The sequence below is a fragment of the Oncorhynchus mykiss genome, chromosome 26 (genome assembly GCF_013265735.2).
Source record: "Oncorhynchus mykiss isolate Arlee chromosome 26, USDA_OmykA_1.1, whole genome shotgun sequence".
In the NCBI taxonomy this organism is placed as follows: Eukaryota; Metazoa; Chordata; class Actinopteri; order Salmoniformes; family Salmonidae; genus Oncorhynchus; species Oncorhynchus mykiss.
Window position 1 is genome coordinate 27,909,930 of NC_048590.1, and position 20,371 is coordinate 27,930,300.

General features: G+C 42.6%; 1 protein-coding gene across 1 annotated transcript in view; it reads left to right on the forward strand.

Annotated features, from left to right (window-relative positions):
- ada10 (ADAM 10) overlaps positions 1–11,960 on the forward strand; it is a 50,379-nt gene extending 38,419 nt beyond the window's left edge. Inside the window, 2 exon segments of the mRNA NM_001160624.2 lie at positions 11,137–11,255; positions 11,560–11,960. Coding sequence (NP_001154096.1) covers positions 11,137–11,255; positions 11,560–11,639 — 199 coding nt within the window. The 3' untranslated portion in view covers positions 11,640–11,960.
- Positions 11,961–20,371: the final 8,411 nt, after the last annotated feature.

The window sequence follows — 20,371 nt, forward strand, 5'->3', positions numbered from 1 at the left end:
GTTACATGCAGTGTGACTTGCTGGGCACCACACCTGCTGGGTGTCAGTGGAGGCGGAGTAACCACCTGTCTCTGGCTGTCTCAGGGTAGACAATCCCCCTCGCCTGCCTGGCACATGTATATGCCAGCCAGCCAGCGATACTGCTCAGGTGAGGAGGAGTTGTGTAATATGTGGATCTGTTCAGTCCCTGATAGCGTTCCTCCAGTGTGGTGATTTACTTCGCCTGACATTATAGGGGACATTACTGGGATCATCTTGCTCCCTCCTCCTTTCATTCCCTAACACACACTCCCTTCCCCCCTCACCATCACCACGGCCCCCCCTACTCCCCACTCCGAGTGCAGAGATTTGCTGCATTAACTCCAGTCAAATGAATATGAAGCCATGTTGCTGGAAATTGTTTTTCTTATTGTAATACATTTGTGGCTTTTCAGTTTTTGAAATATAAGTGTTGATTTGAAGAAAAAAAATATGTCTGGCATGATGCATGATAATACTCCTACGGGAATAATTACATTGTATAAGAATTTCTCCTATTTCATAGAGACAGAAGGCATGAGGATGCATTCATTTAGTGGGACTATTATTGTTGAATGTCCTGAGTACATCATAATTAGATTGTTTTAGGTTCCTGTAACTGACTGGGAGCCTGCTGTACAGTGTGTGATGATGATGGAGGGAGGGAGGGTTGTCTATACCCTGTGGCTCTACTGAGCAGTGGCACTGAATGACTGACACAATGGGGAGGCTGCCCAGTCTGACAGCCAGACTGCGCTCAAGAAGGTGTATTACTGTGTTGATAATGTAGTCCTCGGGAAACCAAACAACTTAAATATAGAAATGGGGTAATTTCAGTCATTCACAGTCACTGCACTTCATCACATCTCTAACAGTATCTCCCCTGCCTGCCTGTCAAATAGAAACAGATCAATTTTCCTGCTCCACAATGTAACACTGATAGTCTGTCTTTTACCAGCAGAATGCCTCAGTATAGCTGTAGATATAGCCTAGCTGTTTCCCCTGGCCCTTTATTTGAGATGTTCTAACAGTCATTGTCAATTCATGCACAGACCTGCTACAGCATTCTGTGGCCATAGATGTAGATCCATGGCCTATGCACGGTTTTGAGAGGAACAGCCCTAACCCATGGGAGTAAAATCTTTCCTGGAAGTAGAGGGTTGACTCCTCTCTCACCCCCTCCTGGCACCCCTCTTCTCTGCAGCCCCCACCCCTTCTCCCCCAGTATTCAGTATGCCTGTGTGCTCTGTCTGGTTGCTGAGGCTGGCAGTAAAGGCTCACTACACACACAGCTGTCCTCTTTTCTGCTATTACCAATCTAAAAATAATGCTCCACATTTTAGAAAATGAAAGTCCAAAAAGCTGGCTAATTTTGTGCAGCCATGCTCTGGTGGCCGTCCGTCTGCTGTCTGCTTGGGTGCGTGCTGAGTAGGGAATCTGGAGGCCAATATCTGGCTGTACTGTAGGGCATGTTCTACCAGTGGTGCACAGTGCTGAAGAAAGGCATCCTATAGAATATAGAACATTGTATCTACAGTGGTACAGGTCACATAATTGACATTCTGCAGTCAACCCTCCGGTGCATTCTCTCCTGAATAGATTAGACAAGGGGCATAATAAGGAAGGCCTGTAAAAGTGAAATCTTCCTGACTGGAATTAAATACACCTGTCCCTGTGCCACTGCTTGTTTGATTGCACTGTGGAGTGTGTCTCCGGTTGGTGTGCCAAGGTTAAGTGTTGTGTGGTAATTGAGTGTGTTCTCCCAGTGGGGTCTGGTGGAGGTGTCTGTCTGTCTGTCTAATGGCTGGCTGAGTCACTCACTAACAGACATTCGCATAATGCTTTGCTATCTGAAGGGTCTCAGAGCCAACCGCTTCACCTGTCTAACATCGCCGTCTTATTTTGGACTGCGTATTGTCTGTCTGTCTGTGTGTGTGTTTGAGAGAGCGTTTTTGGCACAACGTCAGTTAGGCTGAACTCTGTGTTGATGGTAGTTATTGGTCTAGTCAAGTAGTGTTCTAAGTGCTGGATTGAAAGGAAATGAAAGCAACCTCAGGCTGCTCCATCTGACAGCACTTTATGGACGTACATGTGTTTAACTCTCTTCCCCCATACATTCTGTTGTCTCAAGTACCACTATCATAAGACAGGCTGCAGCTTCTTGCACTAAGCAGTAAGGATGACCCCATTTAGTCGACTGCTCGATTGTTTGATCGTTAGGCTGTTGGTCAACCAAGATTTCTTTAGTCCAACAGTTGCAAAAACATATTTATTTTTTCATGCTGTACAAGACTACTGTCTGATTTGCGCCTGCTCGAACCAGGAACACATAGACAACAGTCTCACTCGAAGCATCGTTACCCATCGCTCCACAAAAGCCGCGGCCCTTGCAGCGCAAGGGGAATATCTACTCCAAATCTAAAAACGAGTGACGTTTGAAACAGTATTAGCGCACACCCAGCTAACTAGCTAGCCATTTCACATTGGTTACACCAGCCATTAGGCTGATAGGCTTGAAGTCATAAACAGCGCTGTGCTTGCGAAGAGCTGCTGGCAAAACGCACGAAAGTGCTGTTTGAATGAATGATTACGGGCCTGCTGCTGCTCAGTCAGACTGTTCTATCAAATCAGACTTAATTATAACATAATAACACACATAAATACAAGCCTTTGGTCATTAATATGATCTAAAAAAAATGTTTTATTTCAGTGAAATACGGAACCGTTCTGTATTTTATCTAACTGGTGGCATTCCTAAGTCTAAATATTCTTGTTACATTGCACAACCTTCAATGTATGTCATAATTACGTAAAATTCTGGCAAATTAGTTCGCAATGAGCCAGGCAGCTCAAACTGTTGCATATACCCTGACTCTGTGCGCAATGAACGCAAGAGAAATGACACAATTTCACCTGGTTAATATTGCCTGATAAACTGGATCAGTAGTTATAACTAGTGATTGATTGTTTTTTATGAGATAAGTTTAATGCTAGCTAGCAATTTACCTTGGCTTCTACTACATTCGCGTAACAGGCAGGCTACTCGTGGAGTGCAATGGTTAGAGCATTGGACTAGTGCTGTTGCAAGATTGGAACCCCTGAGCTGACAAGGTGAAAATCTGTCGTTCTGCCACTGAACAAGGCAGTTAACCCACAGTTCCTAGGCAGTCATTGAAAATAAGAATGTGTTATTAACTGACTTTCCTAGTTAAATAAAAGGTATAAAATAAATAAAAAATAATAATCGGAAATCGGCGCCCAAAAATACTGATTTCCGATTGTTGTAACTTGAAATCGGCCCTAATTAATCGGCCATTCCGATTAATCGGTCGACCTCTAGTATATACTGTACTCGATACCTTCTACTGCATCTTGCCTATGCCGTTCTGTACCATCACTTATTTATAACTCTATGTACATATTCTTCATCCCTTTACGTGTGTGTGTGTGTGTATAAGGTAGTTGTTGTGAAATTGTTAGGTTAGATTACTCGTTGGTTATTACTGCATTGTCGGAACTAGAAGCACAAGCATTTCGCTACACTCGCATTAACATCTGCTAACCATGTGTATGAGACAAATAAAAAATAGTTTGATTTGATCACTGCGTATAGTTGATTTGATTAAAATATGTAGTGTCTATATATAGAAAAATACACATTTTTTAAGTTGTGAAATTTGGTTGAAAGAACAGACTAGGTCGACAGATTTTTGGTGGTGGGTACAGCCCTACTAAGCAGGAACTAAGACTGTCTTAGGGTGTGGTTTAGGGGAAGTGGTTATGAGTGGTATGAGTCGAGTGAGTTTCTATGACAAAAACAAACATTCCTGAAATTTGTTTGTTGGCAATATTGTGTGACTCACTGACTGTGAATGTCAACAGATTAGTCTATACATTTTCTTTGACCGGCCAAGTTAGTAGTCACAAGATAAGCTTTTTCAGTTTTATATACATGTGGATTCTTTCTTCCCTTACTCTTCTATTGTTTTCAGCGTTGTGTGTGTGAGTCACGTTGTCCTCTCCTGACTGGGTTAGTGTTGTGTAACCAACCATGTGTCCACTAACACCCCAGCAGCCCGGAGGGGAGTCTTAATCAGAGAGCTGCTCTGAGCAGGGATGCCCATGTCAATTACAGCTGTCATTTGTTACCCAGTGAGAGGGCCTGGGCCTCTCTCTGTTATCAACAAAGCAAATTAGGAGGGCTGTTGTTGTGAAGTGCTGTAGCTGTGATTAACCTGAGATGGCCCTCTGTTCCTTATTAGTTTTGGATGTACTGAGGGGAAATGGTCAGTATTTTAAAAATGTTTTGTCTTGTTCTCAGTGTTTACAAATCCAAAGAGAAATATGACTAGATACATTTTCACTGTCCAATCGTTGCAGTCTCAATGGGTTACTTTTATTGACTAACGATACATGTTGTCATTATTGGGAAATACAATGTGTTGCCTTTTATTTAACTAGGCAAGTCCGTTAAGGACAAATTCTTACTTACAATGACGGCCTACACTGGCCAAACCCAGACAACGCTGGGCCAATTTGCGAGCTGCCCTATGGGACTCCCCAATCACGGACGGTTGTAATTAGGGTTGCAAAGAGTCTGAAACTTTCCGTTAAATTTCCGTACATTTTTCAAAGGAAGTTAAGCCCTGGAATTTTACTTAAATTGCTCATAAAAGTTAGCTTATAACAGTGAAGTTTTTTTGTGGGATACAGAAGGCAAAGCTAGGTCTTGTGGCATATTTTGGTTAAACTATCTCAAATTCAATGGAATTGCAACCCTCTGCATGCACTGTGCATTCTTCCATCACATGCACAGTGCATTCTTCCATCACATGTACAGCTGATTCTCAAGATCTTGCACACTAATAAGATGCTATTGAGCCCACACTACTACACTGTCTGAGCCCAGGACTACATGTTTTCTGCTAAGTTTTGATTACAATACTGGGTGAGGTGAATATATTTTATGACATAAACGTCCCTTTTTTTAGGACCCTGTCTTTCAAAGATAATTTGTTAAAATCTAAATAACTTCACAGATCTTCATTGTAAAGGGTTTAAACACTGTTTCGCATGCTTGTTCAATGAACCATAAACAATTAATGAACATGCACCTGTGGAACGGTCGCTAAGACACTAACAGCTTACAGACGGTAGTAAATTAAGGTCACAGTAATGAAAACTTAGGACACTAAAGAGGCCTTTCTACTGACTGGAAAAACACAAAAAAAAAAGATGCCCAGGGTCCCTGCTCATCTGCGTTTATGTGCCTTAGGCATGCTGCAAGGAGGCATGAGGACTGAAGATGTGGCCAGTTCAATAAATTGCTATGTCTGTACTGTGACACGCCTAAGACAGCGCTACATGGAGACAGGATGGACAGCTGATCGTCCTTGCAGTGGCAGACCACGTGCAACAACACCTGCACAGGATCGGTACATCCGAACATCACACCTGCGGTACAGGTACAGGATGGCAACAACAACTGCCTGAGTTATACCAGGAATGCACAATCCTTCCATCAGTGCTCAGACTTTCTGCAATAGGCTGAGAGGCTGGACTGAGGGCTTGTAGGCCTGTTGTAAGGCAGGTCCTCACCAGACATCACCGGCAACAACGTCACCTATGGGCACAAACCCACCATCGCTGAACCAGACAGGACTGGCAAAAAGTGCTCTTCACTGACAAGTCGCGGTTTTGTCTCACCAGGGGTGATGGTCGGATTTGCGTTTATCGTGGAAGGAATGAGTGTTACACCGAGGCCTGTACTCTGGAGCGGGATCGATTTGGAGGTGGAGGGTCCGTCATGGTCTGGGGCGGTGTTTCACAGCATCATCGGATTGAGCTTGTTGTCATAGCAGGCAATCTCAACGCTGTGCGTTACAGGGAAGACATCCTCCTCCCTCATGTGGTACGCTTCCTGTAGGCTCATCCTGACGTGACCCTCCAGCATGACAATGCCACCAGCCATACTGCTAATTTTGTTTGTGATTTCATGCAAGACAGGAATGTCAGTGTGCCCTGGCCAGCGAAGAGCCCAGATCTCAATCCCATTGAGCACGTCTGGGACCTGTTGGATCGGAGGGTGGAGGCTAGGGCCACCCCCCCCCCCCCTGAAATGTCCGGGAACTTGCAGGTGCCTTGGTGGAAGAGTGGGGTAACATCTCACAGCAAATCTGGTGCAGTCCATGAGGAGGAGATGGACTGCAGTACTTAATGCAGCTGGTGGCCAAACCAGATACTGACTGTTAATCCCCCCCCCCCCCCCCCCTTTTTGTTCAGGGACACATTATTCCATTACTGTTAGTCACATGTCTGTGGAACTTGTCTGTGGAACTCAGTTTGTCTTGTTGAATCTCATGTTCATACAAATATTTACACATGTTAAGTTTGCTGAAAATAAACGCAGTTGACACTGAGAAGATGATTTTTTTTTTTTTTTGCTGAGTTGACATGATTTTTTTTACCTAGTAAATAGTAGCATACAGCAAAGTGTGTTTAAATTATTTATAACTTGTTAACAATTTCGGATAGATCGTTTTTGCTACCATGTGGGTTTTAGCTTGCTTGAGCCTGCTAACTGAGTATTAATTCACCTGTTTCCGAACATGTTTAATTTTAAAACATTTATCTTATAAAGGAGTTGTTTTAATCTAACTGCTTAAATATTTATCTGTACATGGAATTGTATTAGGCTTTTTTACTTTAATCATTTTTACTTTAATCATTAATAATTTGGCCAAGTGCGTCAAGTTCCCTCAGCGCTCACAACAAGCAACGTCTGACAAAAATCCCTCTACTTCTATTCAAGGTGAAAAGGATTAATCAGACACCTTATCGATAGCAACAGCTCATGGTCCTCCTGGAATCTTTTTTTTTTTTGATTCAATGGTGGAACGTAGTCAGAGAAATGCTGATGAATGTCTTGCTCGAGCTGTGTATGCAACTGGTTCACCTCTGATGCTCGCAGGCAATGTGTATTGGAAGATATTTCTGAATGTTCTTTGCCCAGCATACACGCTTTATCTACTCAATTGCTGAATGCAAAGTTCAAGTGAAGGTCAAGCAAATCATAAAGAAAGCAGACTGTATTGCAATCATCTCTGATGGGTGGTCGAATGTTTGTGGGCAAGGAATAATTAACTTCTCCACCCCTCAACCAGTATTCTACAAGAGCACAGACACAAGGGACCACAGACACACCGGTCTCTACATTGCAGATGAGCTGAAGGCAGTCATCAATGACCTTGGACCACAGAAGGTATTTGCACTGGTGACCGACAATGCTGCGAACATGACGGTTGCTTGGTCTAAAGTGGAGGGCTCCTACCCTCCCATCACACACATTGGCTGTGCTGCTCATGCATTGAATCTGCTCCTCAAGGACATCCTGGCACTGAAAACAATGGATACACTCTACAAGAGAGCCAAGGAAATGGTTAGGTATGTGAAGGGTCATCAAGTTATAGCAGCAATCTAAATTTGGTTGTCATCCAGGCACATTTGAGGCTTTTTTCGAGCCTGACAACAAGCCATCCTCAACAAGGTTGGAACGTGACAGTGTAGATGATGCCTCAGTCTGATGTTCAAGAGGTGGACATTGAGGGGGTCCAGGGAGAAGACATGGAAGCCTGAGAGGAAGACAACCAAAGCTTTAGTTTCTAGACTATCATTTTACATATGTTTTTGGGAGATGCAATGGATCATTCAATATTCCCTTTATTTTGTTGTTCAGTGAAATTATCTCGAAGATTTAACTAATTTAATTAAAGTTCAAGTCGTAACTAAATAGTTTTTTCTATTGAAAGGATTTAATCATTTGCAATTGTCTACTTATGATAAGGTGAACGTTTTGTTTGTCTCCATATGATATGGTAAATATATCCAATGTAATAAACATCTACATTTAAATTAAATGTATATTAATTTGCATATATTCCCGTTAATTCCCATACATTCCTGTTAATTCCCATGGAAAGTTTCCACCTCTGAATATTCCCCAAAGTGTGCAACCCTAGTTGTGATGCAGCCTGGATTTGAACCAGGGTGTCTGTAGTGACGCCTCTAGCACTGAGATGCAGTAACGTCGACCACGGCGCCACCCGGGAGCTCAAATACAATCCTTTTATGCATTCACTTCATTTGTTGATAGCCAATAGGCTCATCTTCATGGACTCACACAGATGTAACCTACGAGTCTGTTCCATTTCATATCCTATTCACATGGATTAAGAGCCAGGATATTAATATTATGATTCATGACTCATTCTGAATAATGGTTGATGAAACGGAGCAATAATGTCTAAGGCCTTCCCACACTGTATGTGCGATGTGTATTTTTCTTTTTTTAAAGAAATCAACCTGGCTAGATTTCATGATTTGCTTCAGTTCTGTCGTCACATTCTGCGATTGGCTTGCGAGGCTGTCAGCCTGCAGTGGTGTATTTGATCTGCGCATGTACCAGCACCAGCATCGCAAGACTTACTCTTATGTTTATGCGTGAGTGAAGTATGCATCTTTGAAATAGTTTTCACATACGAACTTTATGTCTGAAGCTTCCCCAAAATAACATGGTTGCTGTGAGAGAGTTTATTTTGATTGGGGATTTTGTGCATTTATCAAAATCCCATCATGTAGCTTGATTTTCATGTGTCAACAAGATTATTAGGGAAATCGTTCTTCTTGCAAAGCATATAAACGTTTTAAATCAAACTATTATATTAATGTGACTTCACAATAGTTGTGTTTTTGTGTGCATATTGTGTGGCTGACCATAACACCAGCCACACTATACGATAAAGACTCAATTTCTGCCTCTGCGAAAACTTTGTCAGAGCCTACGACACATGCATATGAAAACCAGTAGATAGTGCTGATGACATCATCCACATATTCCTATGGAAAACTCCTAATGGCGCATGAAGCGGGAAGTATATGAATTTGAAATGCACCAGGGGGCTGAATGGCACCAAAACATTGCTAAGGATCACGTTGAAAGTGGCCATAACAGGCATCATGGTCGACGTAGTCATTTTCATCCTGCTTGAGAGAGTCAACCTAAATGTCTATGGCATGATGGCGCGAGCCTCCTCATAGCCTGCCAGCCCGTGATTGGTCTGTGTCAACATGGGGTCCTGTGTGATGACAAAATTTTGTCAGAATGGATTACTATTTAATAAATCTCGATTTGTTTTGAACTTTAACGTAATTTCTATGGGATCGAACTTAATCATAATAAACTCATTTTAGAGCCCAAAACACTCCAGACCGGACACTGGGGGGCTGCTATGTCTGCACGTAGTGGTACTTAATCGGCAGACCTAGACCCTGTCAAACTGAACGAGCCAAGACATCCGACAATCATTTGCAACCTAAGAATTTGCTTCAATGCCCTAGCTGGCCCGAGAGGTTTCCTGGCCCCTGTTCGCTCGGAAGGCACCCATCCCACGTTGAGCCTCAGACGGATCGTCAGTTCTTGTTCGCCCAGCCTGCCCAGGAGTTTTCATGTTTCGTTGGTGACGTCGGGCTTGGATTCCGCCGCCGATGGAACCGGGGGTGCCTAAGCCAGCTCGTTGGGCTTCCACGTCCTGGCTGGCTCGAGAGGTTTCCTTGACTCGGTTGGCTCGGCAGGTTTCCATCCCACGTCTTACTCCACCGGCTCAACGGGCTTCCACGCCGCAGCGGGATCGACAGGCTCCCACACCCCTGCCGGTTCGTGGGGAGTTTACCCCCAGCCGGCTTGCCCAACACCCATGTCTCGGCCGGTTTGCCCAGGTGGGACACCGGGTGGCGCCCCTAGGGGGGTACTGTCACGCCTACTCCCACTCTTCCCTCCTGGCGCTCGAGGGTGCCAGGCTGCCCTGCGTTACGCACTCCTGCCACCATTATTCACTCACATCTGCCTTCCCTCGTCACGCGCATCAGCGATAGTGGACTCACCCGAACTCACTCAATCACCTGTTTATTACCTCCCCTATACAGTGGGGCAAAAAAAGTATTTAGTCAGCCACCAAATGTGCAAGTTCTCCCACTTAAAAAGATGAGAGGCCTGTAATTTTCATCATAGGTACACTTCAACTATGACAGACAAAATGAGGAAAAAAAATCCAGAAAATCACATTGTAGGATTTTTAATGAATTTATTTGCAAATGATGGTGGAAAATAAGTATTTGGTCAATAACCAAAGTTTATCTCAATACTTTGTTATATACCCTTTGTTGGCATTGACAGAGGTCAAATGTTTTCTGTAAGTCTTCTGTAAGAACTTGCACAATTGGTGGCTGACTAAATATTTTTTTGCCCCACTGTATTTGTCAGTTCCCCAGCTCTGTTTCCGGCTGCTGCATTGATTGTCATTTTTCTGTGTTACCCGTGTGCTGACGCTGTTCCTGTCTCATTCTATGTCCGTTCCCTATTAAATGTTCCACTCCCCATACCTGCTTCTCTCCAGCGTCATCCCTTGACAGTAAAGAGAGGGATTTGCGCAAACAGAAAGAATTCAGAGTGATATGGCTATATCACAACCAGCTGTGATTGAGAGTCCCATAGGGCGGCATACAATTGGCCCTGTGTCGTCTGGCTTTGGCCTGTGTAGGCCGTCATTGTAAAAAATAATTTGTTCTTAACTGACTTGCCTAGTTAAATAAATGTAAAAAAAAATATGGAGTAATGATTTACTTGACCTGTGTTCTGATAAGAGACTGGTGTGACTCTCTTGAGCTCCCAGCCCAGGCATCTGAGTCATCACGACTTTATAGGAAATATTATTCCTGAACAATAGATGTGCTGCTGAATGATCTAAAGCATTTGTCCATCCATTAAGATGTTTCTCAAATAACAACCACTTTCTACTGTCTCCCCTGAGAGAAGTTGATAAAGACCAACATATAGGGCCTTCATTTTCATTTGCTGTAGGCCTATGTGAAATTAAGTGTCTTCCAGCCTAGTCTGTAGTCTTCTTTCAGTGTTGGGAGACAATGGTTTGGCATTGTTACTTGCCCTAATCCTTCTGTCATTCTGGCTGCATAGATGTTTACTGAACCATGAGCAAGAATGTTGGAGGTTCTAAACGGGGTCTGGGTAGTGTAGTAATGCATTTTCATGTTCCTCTCTTGCAGGCATTTCAATCTGCGGATGAAGAGGGACACCAGCCTGTTCTCTCCAGACCTCAAGGTAGAGGTATCAGGAGTGGAGGCGCCCTACGATCCCTCCCACATTTACACTGGAGAAATCTTCGGTAAGTCCAGGAATTATGTCTTTGAGCGACAAAGTCCTTGTGCACACAGGCACAATTACGATAGTTACTAGGGAAACGCTTCCTGCGTCCAATTTGCTTTTGCGTTCATGTGTGGGTGTGTGCCAGTGTGTTGTTGTGGGATTGTTAGCATTGGTAGTTTGGAGTTCATTGTAAAAGTCCAGCCACCATGAAGCTGTGGTTTTAAACGTTGTTAATGGATATCAGTCTCCTCTCTTTGTCTGTCTGTGTGTGTGTGTATACGTGTGGAGAATGTGTTAGTCACGTTCCAGTCTTACATCCTCAGGATCCTCCCCATGCCTGCAGCAGTGCTCACATGTAACACAAGGGAAAAACAGGCCAAGGTGTGTCTATCCGGTCATGTGACATGGTGTGTTTGTGTGGAGCTCTCAGATCCCAGCAGGCTCATCTCCACTCCACCTCATCATTTCCAGATGCTGTCATCTCTCTTCTCCTCTGCTGAACAGACTGTAATTCAAATCAGACTCCACTGGAGCACTTCCCATCTCTATCAAATGGAAATCTTGATCAGTTTCCTTTTAGAGAAGCAGCACAGCATTGTTCCAAGGACGACGATGTTGTAGCCTATTTCTCAGATGTGATTTGTAATGCAATGGAAAGGTTTGTCCAGACCAAAAATCCAGCAAGCTTTTTCTTGTCAATAATAAAGGTGGACATTCAAAGGTGGAATTTAGATTGTCAGAATAACTGTGCATTTACACACTGATGTATTCATTTATTTGCACAATTTCAGAATCAGAAATCTAGACTTTGAACTTCTGTAGTTGTGCTCTGCTGTGAAGGCCATACTCTTTGTCACCTTTATCTCCAAATCATATTTATTTTGTTTTTAACCCCCTTTCCCCTCCAATTTTTGTGATATTCAATTGGTAGTTAATTGGTAGTTAGTCTTGTCCCATCGCTGCAACTCTCCTACGGAGAGGCGAAGGTCAAGAGCCATGCATCTTCCGAAACACGACCCTGCAAAGTCACACTGCTTCTTTTTAGAACCTCCCCTTCTCCTGTTTTTCAAGCATTAACATGTCTACCAAGTTCCTATTAGCGATGTCATAAAAGCCCCACTCATTTGCTGTGCGCTAGCTAGGTTTCCATCCAATTGGAATATTTCATGCAAATATTCAAAAATCTCTGAAAATATGCACATTTTCCCAACAGTGGTGTGTTTCCACCAAACATACTCGTTGCAGATAAAAATCAGTGAATTTAACTTTTCATGTACCAAATAAAAATCTAAAGTTCATTGTGTTTCCAGTGCATTTTAGATTCTAGCAATCGTTTTGTCACAAATTGGTGTGTTAAATAGTAAATGTGCCTACTCTGGTTTCGCAGATGGTCTACAATGTGGGTAGGCTTACCGGGTAGGCTAGTCCACATGAGATGATTAAGAGCTAGAATATGTTTTTTTGTTGTCAAGTATTGATCATCATGTCACCGGAATAAAACCCTCAATATTTATTGGAAAGGAGCATCAAACTCATCACTGCGGTTTCAGCACGCTGTGAAGTTCATCAGAACTTATTTCATTTGTAGCCTAATAAACTGCATGGTTTCCCAAGTCGTAGTGGGAGGACCACACATCATATCATCGCGTGAAACCAAGTTTACTTCGATATGATGGTTACTATATCAATATTTGTGCATAAAGGCCTTTTCTTGCATAGTTAATTTTACAGACACAAAGATCCCACTTGTCAAACAAACAAATGATTGTAGGCATTTATTAACTTGTATCAAAACTTCCAGTTTCCATCACAGCTGTCGTGATTTATATATATTTTTTAAATATACATGGTATGCCTTTACTCGCATAAAAACTGTGGATGGAAACGTAGTTACTGATATGTTTAATTGCCAGACTCACTCTGGCTTACTTAGGGAATAATTAGAATAGTCAGAAGATGATGTTCATGTCTACAGAGGCCTTGATGTATGACAGAGAACCTTTAGGCTTTACAAAATCAAATCTAAAACCTTGCTTTTCCCCATTCTTTTTGTGAGTGGACAGTTTCCATATGAAAGATGAAACGCTGCAAGGAACACTTAATATTGTCCTCAAAGACTTAATAGATTTTTCCACATTCCCCAAGCTTGATGAGCTTTTTGGCAGTTGTTAATCTTCAGAGAAATAGTGGTCGGGTAATCATCATGCAATCACGCTTCAGCAAGCAAGGCCGCTTGCCAAAGGCATAATTGCTGCAATAACGAAGTGTTACAAAAATGGAATACTCTAGAATACTGCAATTAGGGATAAAGATTGCACTCAGAGTTGAATTGCAGTAAGTGGCAACATCTTTCTCTCCTCAACCATTTTCTGTGTAATACAGTGCCTTCCGAAAGTATTCATATCCTTTGACTCATTCTACGTTTTGTCATGTACCAGCCTGAATTAAAAATGTATTAAATATTTTTTCTCGCCCATCTACTACATACAATACCCCATAATGACAAAGTGAAAACATGTTTTTACATTTTTTTGCAAATGTATTAAATGAAATAAACATTTCAATACATGTTATAACCTTTTTGGCAGTGCTTACAGCTGGGAGTCTTTTAAGAGCTTTTGGATTGTACAATATTTTCACATTATTCTGTTTAAAATTCTTCAGACTCTGTAAAATTGGTTGCTGATCTTTGCTAGACAGCCATTTTCAAGTCTTGCCATAGATCCTCAAGTCAAATCTTTGACTATGCCACCCAGGAACATTCAATGTAGTGTTGGTAAGAAAACTCCAGTGTATATTTGGTCTTGTGTGAATTTGTCTCCCTGTGTCTATTGGGAAGCAGACTGAACCAGGTTTTCGTCTAGGATTTTGCCTGTGCTTAGCTCTATTCCTTTTCTTTTTATCCTAAATAACTCCCTCGTCCTTGCCGATGCATAGCATACCTATAACATGATGCAGCCACCACCATGCTTGAAAATATATAGAGTGGTACTCTGATGTGTTGTGTTGGATTTGCCCCAAACATAACGCTTTGTATTCCGGACATGAAGTAAAATTTTTTGCCACATTGTTTGCAGTTTTACTTAATTGCCTTATTGTAAACAGGATACGCGTTTTGGAATATTTGTATTCCATACAGGCTTCCTTCGTTTCACTCTCATTTAGGTTAGTATTGTGGAGTAAGTAAAATGTTGACCCATCTTCAGTTTTTGCCTATCACAGCCATTAAACTCACTGTTTTAAAGTCATCATTGGCCTCATTGTGAAATGCCTGAGTGGTTTCCTTCCTCTCTGGCAACTGAGTTAGGAAGGATGCCTGTATCTTTGTAGTGGCTCGGTGTATTGATACTAGTGATGCACCGATATGACATTTTTGGCCGATGTCTGATATTCTCCTTGCAAATATCGATACCGATAACCAATATTTAAAAATGTTCTAGTACAGTTAAATAGTTAACACACACACATGGATGCAGCGGTCTAAGGCACTGCATCTCAGTGCAAGAGGCATCTCTACAGTCAAATCCAGGCTGTATCACATCTGGGCTGTGATTGGGAGTCCCATAGGGTGGCGCACAATTTGGCCCAGCATCATCCGGGTTTGGCTGACGTAGGTCATTGTGTATATAAGAATTTGTTCTTAACTGACTTGCCTAGTTAAATTAAGGTTACACACACACACCACACGGACCAAAAAGTTATCATACTTGTCAAGCAGTGAAGTTTCATCTGTCTGTCTGTGGCCTCTCTTCCTCGGTGTGCACGTCACTGTGTCAGTTTCCATCTTGTCCAGATGTGTATGTAACATTTCACGTAAACGCTGTTTCTTGTCTGCATCGAAGTAGGTATCCTTGCACATAGCATCGAGCATGGTGGCGACACAGTAAAGAGAGAATGCCTGTTGACCAGGCATTCAATGCTATGACAGAGGGGATCACGTCTGATGCAGGCGCAGTTGATGAGCTTTTATATTTTTCACTTTCGTGTGTTTTGCCAGCAGCTCTTCGTAATACTTCAAGCATTGCGCTGTTTATGACTTCAAGCCTATCAACTCCCGAGATTAGGCTGGTGTAACCGATGTGAAATGGCTAGCTAGTGAGAGCTAATAGCGTTTCAAACGTCACTCTCTCTGAGACTTGGGAGTAGTTGTTCCCCTTGCTCTGCATGGGTAATGCTGCTTCAAGGGTGGCTGTTGTCGATGTGTTCCTGGTTCGAGCCCAGGTAGGAGCGAGGAGAGGGACGGAAGCTATACTGTTACACTGGCAATACTAAAGTGCCTATAAGAACATCCAATAGTCAAAGGTTAATGAAACACAAATGGTATAGAGAGAAATAGTCCTATAATAACTACAACCAAAAACTTCTTACCTGGGAATATTGACTCATGTTAAAAGGAACCACCAGCTTTCATATGTTCTCATGTTCTGAGCAAGGAACTTAAACGTTAGCTTTTTTACATGGCACATATTGCACTTTTACTTTCTTCTTCAACACTTTGTTTTTGCATTATTTAAACAAAATTGAACATGTTTCATTATTTATTTGAGGCTAAATTGATTTTATTGATGTATTATATTAAGTTAAAATAAGTGTTCATTCAGTATTGTTGTAATTGTCATTATTACAAATACATGTTTTTTTTAATTGGCCGATTTTAATCGGTATGGGCTTTTTTGGTCCTCCAATAATCGGTATCGGTAAAATCATAATCAGTCAACCTCTACTTTGTAGTGTGTACCGGTGCTTGGCCAGTAATGAATTCCATTATCTTGGTGTTAATGGATTTCGCCTTTGAGTTGTCTCACTGAAATGTTCTTACTCTTTCGAATGACTGCTCGACTTGTTGACTGCTCGATCCACACAGCAGACATTGTGGGCTAGGTTAGGAATGCTGTGTTGCATGTGTAACGCTACATTTTACGTGGCGTCATTACGTCATGTATCTGTGTTATTAGTTTGCACGTCAGCTTTGACATCGGTTTTGCGCATCAGCATTAAATTAAACATCATGTCGATGTTGGCATTTTTAGCTAATATTGACCGATTCCGATATATACACCGATATATCCTGCATCCCTAATTGATACACAATCCAAAGTGTAATTTAATATTATTATTTTTTTAACCAATCTACTAATCGGTGCCCTTCTTTGCGAGGCATTGGAAATCCTCCCTGGTTTATGTGGATGAATCTGTGTTTGAAATTCACTGCTTGATTGAGGGACCTTACAGATAGTTGTGTGTGTGTGTGTGTGTGTGTGTGTGTGTGTGGGGTACAGAGATGGAGTCGTTCAAAAATCACGTTAAACACTTATTGGTTCATGCAACTTAGTATGTGACTTGTTAAGCAAATGTTTACTCCTGAACTTATTTAGGCTTGCCATAACAAAGAGGTTGAATACTTATTGACACTTCAGATTTTCATTTTTAATTCATTAACAAACCTTTCTAAAAACATTTACAAAATTCCACTTTTACATTATGAGGTATTGTGTGTAGGCCAAAATATAAATTGAATCAAACATAAATTCAGGCTGTAACACAACCAAATGAGGGAAAAGTCCAGGGGTGTGAATACTTTCTGAAGGTGCTGTACATCTCTGGCATTGTGTGTTGTTAAATTCAGTTGCTCATCAGTTGGCCTCTGCCTGATATTCGAAGAACCGTGAACTGGCAATAAATCGGTAATATCCCCAGTCCCATTCTCCCTTGAGTCCCTTTCTCCTCCACCTGTAGCTAATAGCTGTCTGTACTGGGAATAGAACCCATCTGCTAGTGAAGTACTGTGAGCTAGAAGAGAGCCAGAGACCAGACCTCTCCGTTATGTGTGATCAGATGGGCCTATACATTAATTTTCTCGTTTGCCCCTCATGAAGACCAGCAGACTCCACTCTCCTTACTTTACATTAGCCCACTTAGCACTTTGGGGACCAGGCATTTTCATGAACTAAATTAGGTGGTTACCTTGGTCCCAGTCTACTGGAATTCCCATAATTGGAGTGAAGCTGCTTGTTTCTGGACTGCAGTAGGGTTTCTGATTAGGTTCAGGGGTAAAGAATATTCAATTTCCACTGTCTATACCGCCACATTAACCCAGCTCTCATTAGTGTAGCGTGTTCTTTTCTCTACTTCTCTGACATAAGTCTTGTCAGTTGCCCTTGGGACGCACCGCATTCTCCTGACTTAAACTGAGAATTATTAGTGCTCCCTTTGCTGAGGCTGTGAGGGTGTCCGTGTCTGAGTTCTGAGCTCTCTTTGGCACAATAGTCAGACTTGATCCATATGTGCGCAGAGGATTGGTCTAAACCCCGACGGCACTGGCCTTTCATGCCCAGATAAAGGGCTTCCTCTCTGGGAAAATGCGCTGTGCCTTCTGGAGATCAGAAGGGGGAATCTGTCCCTGAAATGATATCAAAACCATAGGGCCCTCTTTAATGTTACCAAGTGCTGCCCAGTATAAGACAAGAGATTCAGTTGGTCCTCACTCTGATCTCCAAGCTGTAAGTGGGGAAAGTATTATTCATGTTTTATTATGAAGAAAATGGGACAGCAGAAGTTGTCTAAAGTGACAGTTATTACTGTCAGTGAATGGTCTCAGGATAGCTCAACATTCATTTCCCTAGTATTTTGCTAGTTTTGTTTAGATGTAGGTAATCTCACTTTCAGTATCAAAACTGCTACCAATACCAGTTAGTGTCCCAGTGTTTCATGATGAACTGCACTGCTAGGGCCTGGAAAAACCAGAGAGGACTCTGGGCCCTTGGAACACACAGACAGAGATTTAGGGAGAAAGAGCTGGATGCTCTGTGGGACAGCTATGTGTTCTGCTGTTCTCGTTATCTCCAGCAGGAGAGCAGAGCATGTGGGCCTACTGGGCCTCTTTCCTCTGGAAACCCAAACCTAACTGGGGAGAGAGGCAGGCTGGCTGGCTGGCTGGCTGTGTTTCTCTGTCTACGCTAAACTGCAATGGTCCCTCAGGATAGCTATGAGACAAACATTTTCGCAACAATACAGAACTGAAGAGAGCAGCAGATTTAAATGAAGTTGGGCTTCCCTATCCTGAGGAAAACAAGTCTTATTCTCTCCCTGATTTAGTTATCTTCTCACATTGAGTTGCCAGTCATCTATGTCCTTTTCAGTTATAGCCCTCCAGAGTCTGCTGTTTTTATAACACAGGTTAATTGGGAGTGGGAGTTTTTCATCCAACCTGCATAGCTGCTGATGGAAAAGGTTTTTCAAGGTGCTTGCTCTTGACAAACACTGAATTAAAAACCATTCCTTTTCGTCAGCCAGACTTTCTCTGTCTGGTTCAAAGGTGGATGATGTTTAATAGACTGCTATGCCCTGACAGCATTTTGTTTTATTCCCACTTCTTTCTCACTGGTTCCTTGATTCTTCAAGCATTAGTTGTGCCTTTTGCGTAAGAAACTATTCTTTGGTTTCCCCTGACACTAACCAGAGTCCAAGCTCTTATTACTAGTCATTATTTGTCTGATTTGAAGGTGAGATGAGAGAAGCAGAGATGAGTCTTTATGATCCAGACAGACAGGGATATGTTTCGTTCCACCCTGACTCTGTCCAAGACGGTGTTCCCCCCCAGGAACAGCTCACTGTCTACCATCTGCTCAATGTCTAGAGCTGTGCATGTGTGTGTGTCTGCTTTATGTTCTGTTAGTTTGTGTCAGCTTAAATTGGTCCATACGTTTTGTGTGTGTTCCTCTCACACGTTGAGCGTTGACTTTCTTCCTACCCCCAACTGAATAGAGTTGAGTTGACCACCCTTCTTCAGCCACCTGACCTCAGTCTTTCTCCTCCAGGTGAGAAGGGCACTCTGACCCACGGCTCGGTGGTGGACGGCAGGTTTGAAGGCTTCATCCAGACCCACCAGGGCATGTACTACGTGGAGCCTTCGGAGAGGTACCTCAGAGACAAGGACGTGCCCTACCATTCAGTCATCTACCACGAGGGGGACATCAGTGAGTATACTTGATTCACTGCTCTCCTCTGTCACCCTGCAGTCCTGCTGAAGTAATGGTGCCAACATCATAGCACTAAAATGAGTTATGGCTGTTGTTAATGTAATAGGTATATTTTATAGACTTAAAGGACATGTTCTTTAATGCTTTTGCTATATTGATTCAGACGATGTTGCCTTTACAGTATGACTCTGGGTGTAAGTGTTGATTTGTTTTTTAAGGATCTAGCTTTAGAAATTAGGGGTTCATTATCCTACTCAGCAGTGGGAATACAATTTCGTTCCAAATAACACATATATTTTGTGCAGGCAAAGATGGTTATTATTGGATACACAGTGGATGGCTTATTAACTCCACAGTATTCTGTCAGTGTTATTCGCTTTGAATTTTTTCCATCATGAGCATGAAATGGTTTGAATTGGCTGTAGCAACTCTAAATAGCAGTACCATGGCTGTGCTCTTTTTTAATTACAGTTGTCAGCCATTGACAGCAGTGACTAATCCATGCTGGCTCGTCTGTCCCAGCTTTTCTCTCTCCAGCTCTGCTACACACACACATCCCTCCCTATCAGAGAAAACAGTAGGCGTCACACTGTGACAGGACATGGACTTTAGATAGACAGTGACACCGAAAGGCAATTCTCTGCTGTAGGTGTTTCTTGTAAGCAGAGATATGGACGATGATGGATGGATGAATGTGTGCCTAAATGAACTGAAGGGTGGGAGGTGGGGGTGGGACAGGACAGGTTTCTCTAGGCTTGGAGGTAAGGTCTTAAAGGCTGTGGAGTGCATACTGAGCAGAGTGGAGGTATACTGTTCAAATACAATGCAGAGCTGTCAGAGGAGAGGTCTATCCAAGGGGAGTTTACATTGGGCATTTAACAATACATACGGTCAAGTCAAGGTCATGTCAGATGAGCTGTGGAATGGGCCAGAGGAAGGGGAGCTGAGGAAGGTTGCACTGAGACACTGCGGCAAGACACACACACACACACAGAGTTAGGCTGAGCCCTGATGATTGATTGATGCGAAGTCAGGATCAGAGCCAGTGGCAGGGAGTGAATCATCTTCCTTAGCATCCAGGCCACCAATTATAAGTCGATCTGAGGTGTGGGCTAAGCTCCAGAGACCACTGACCCCACTCATCCCAATACAGGCC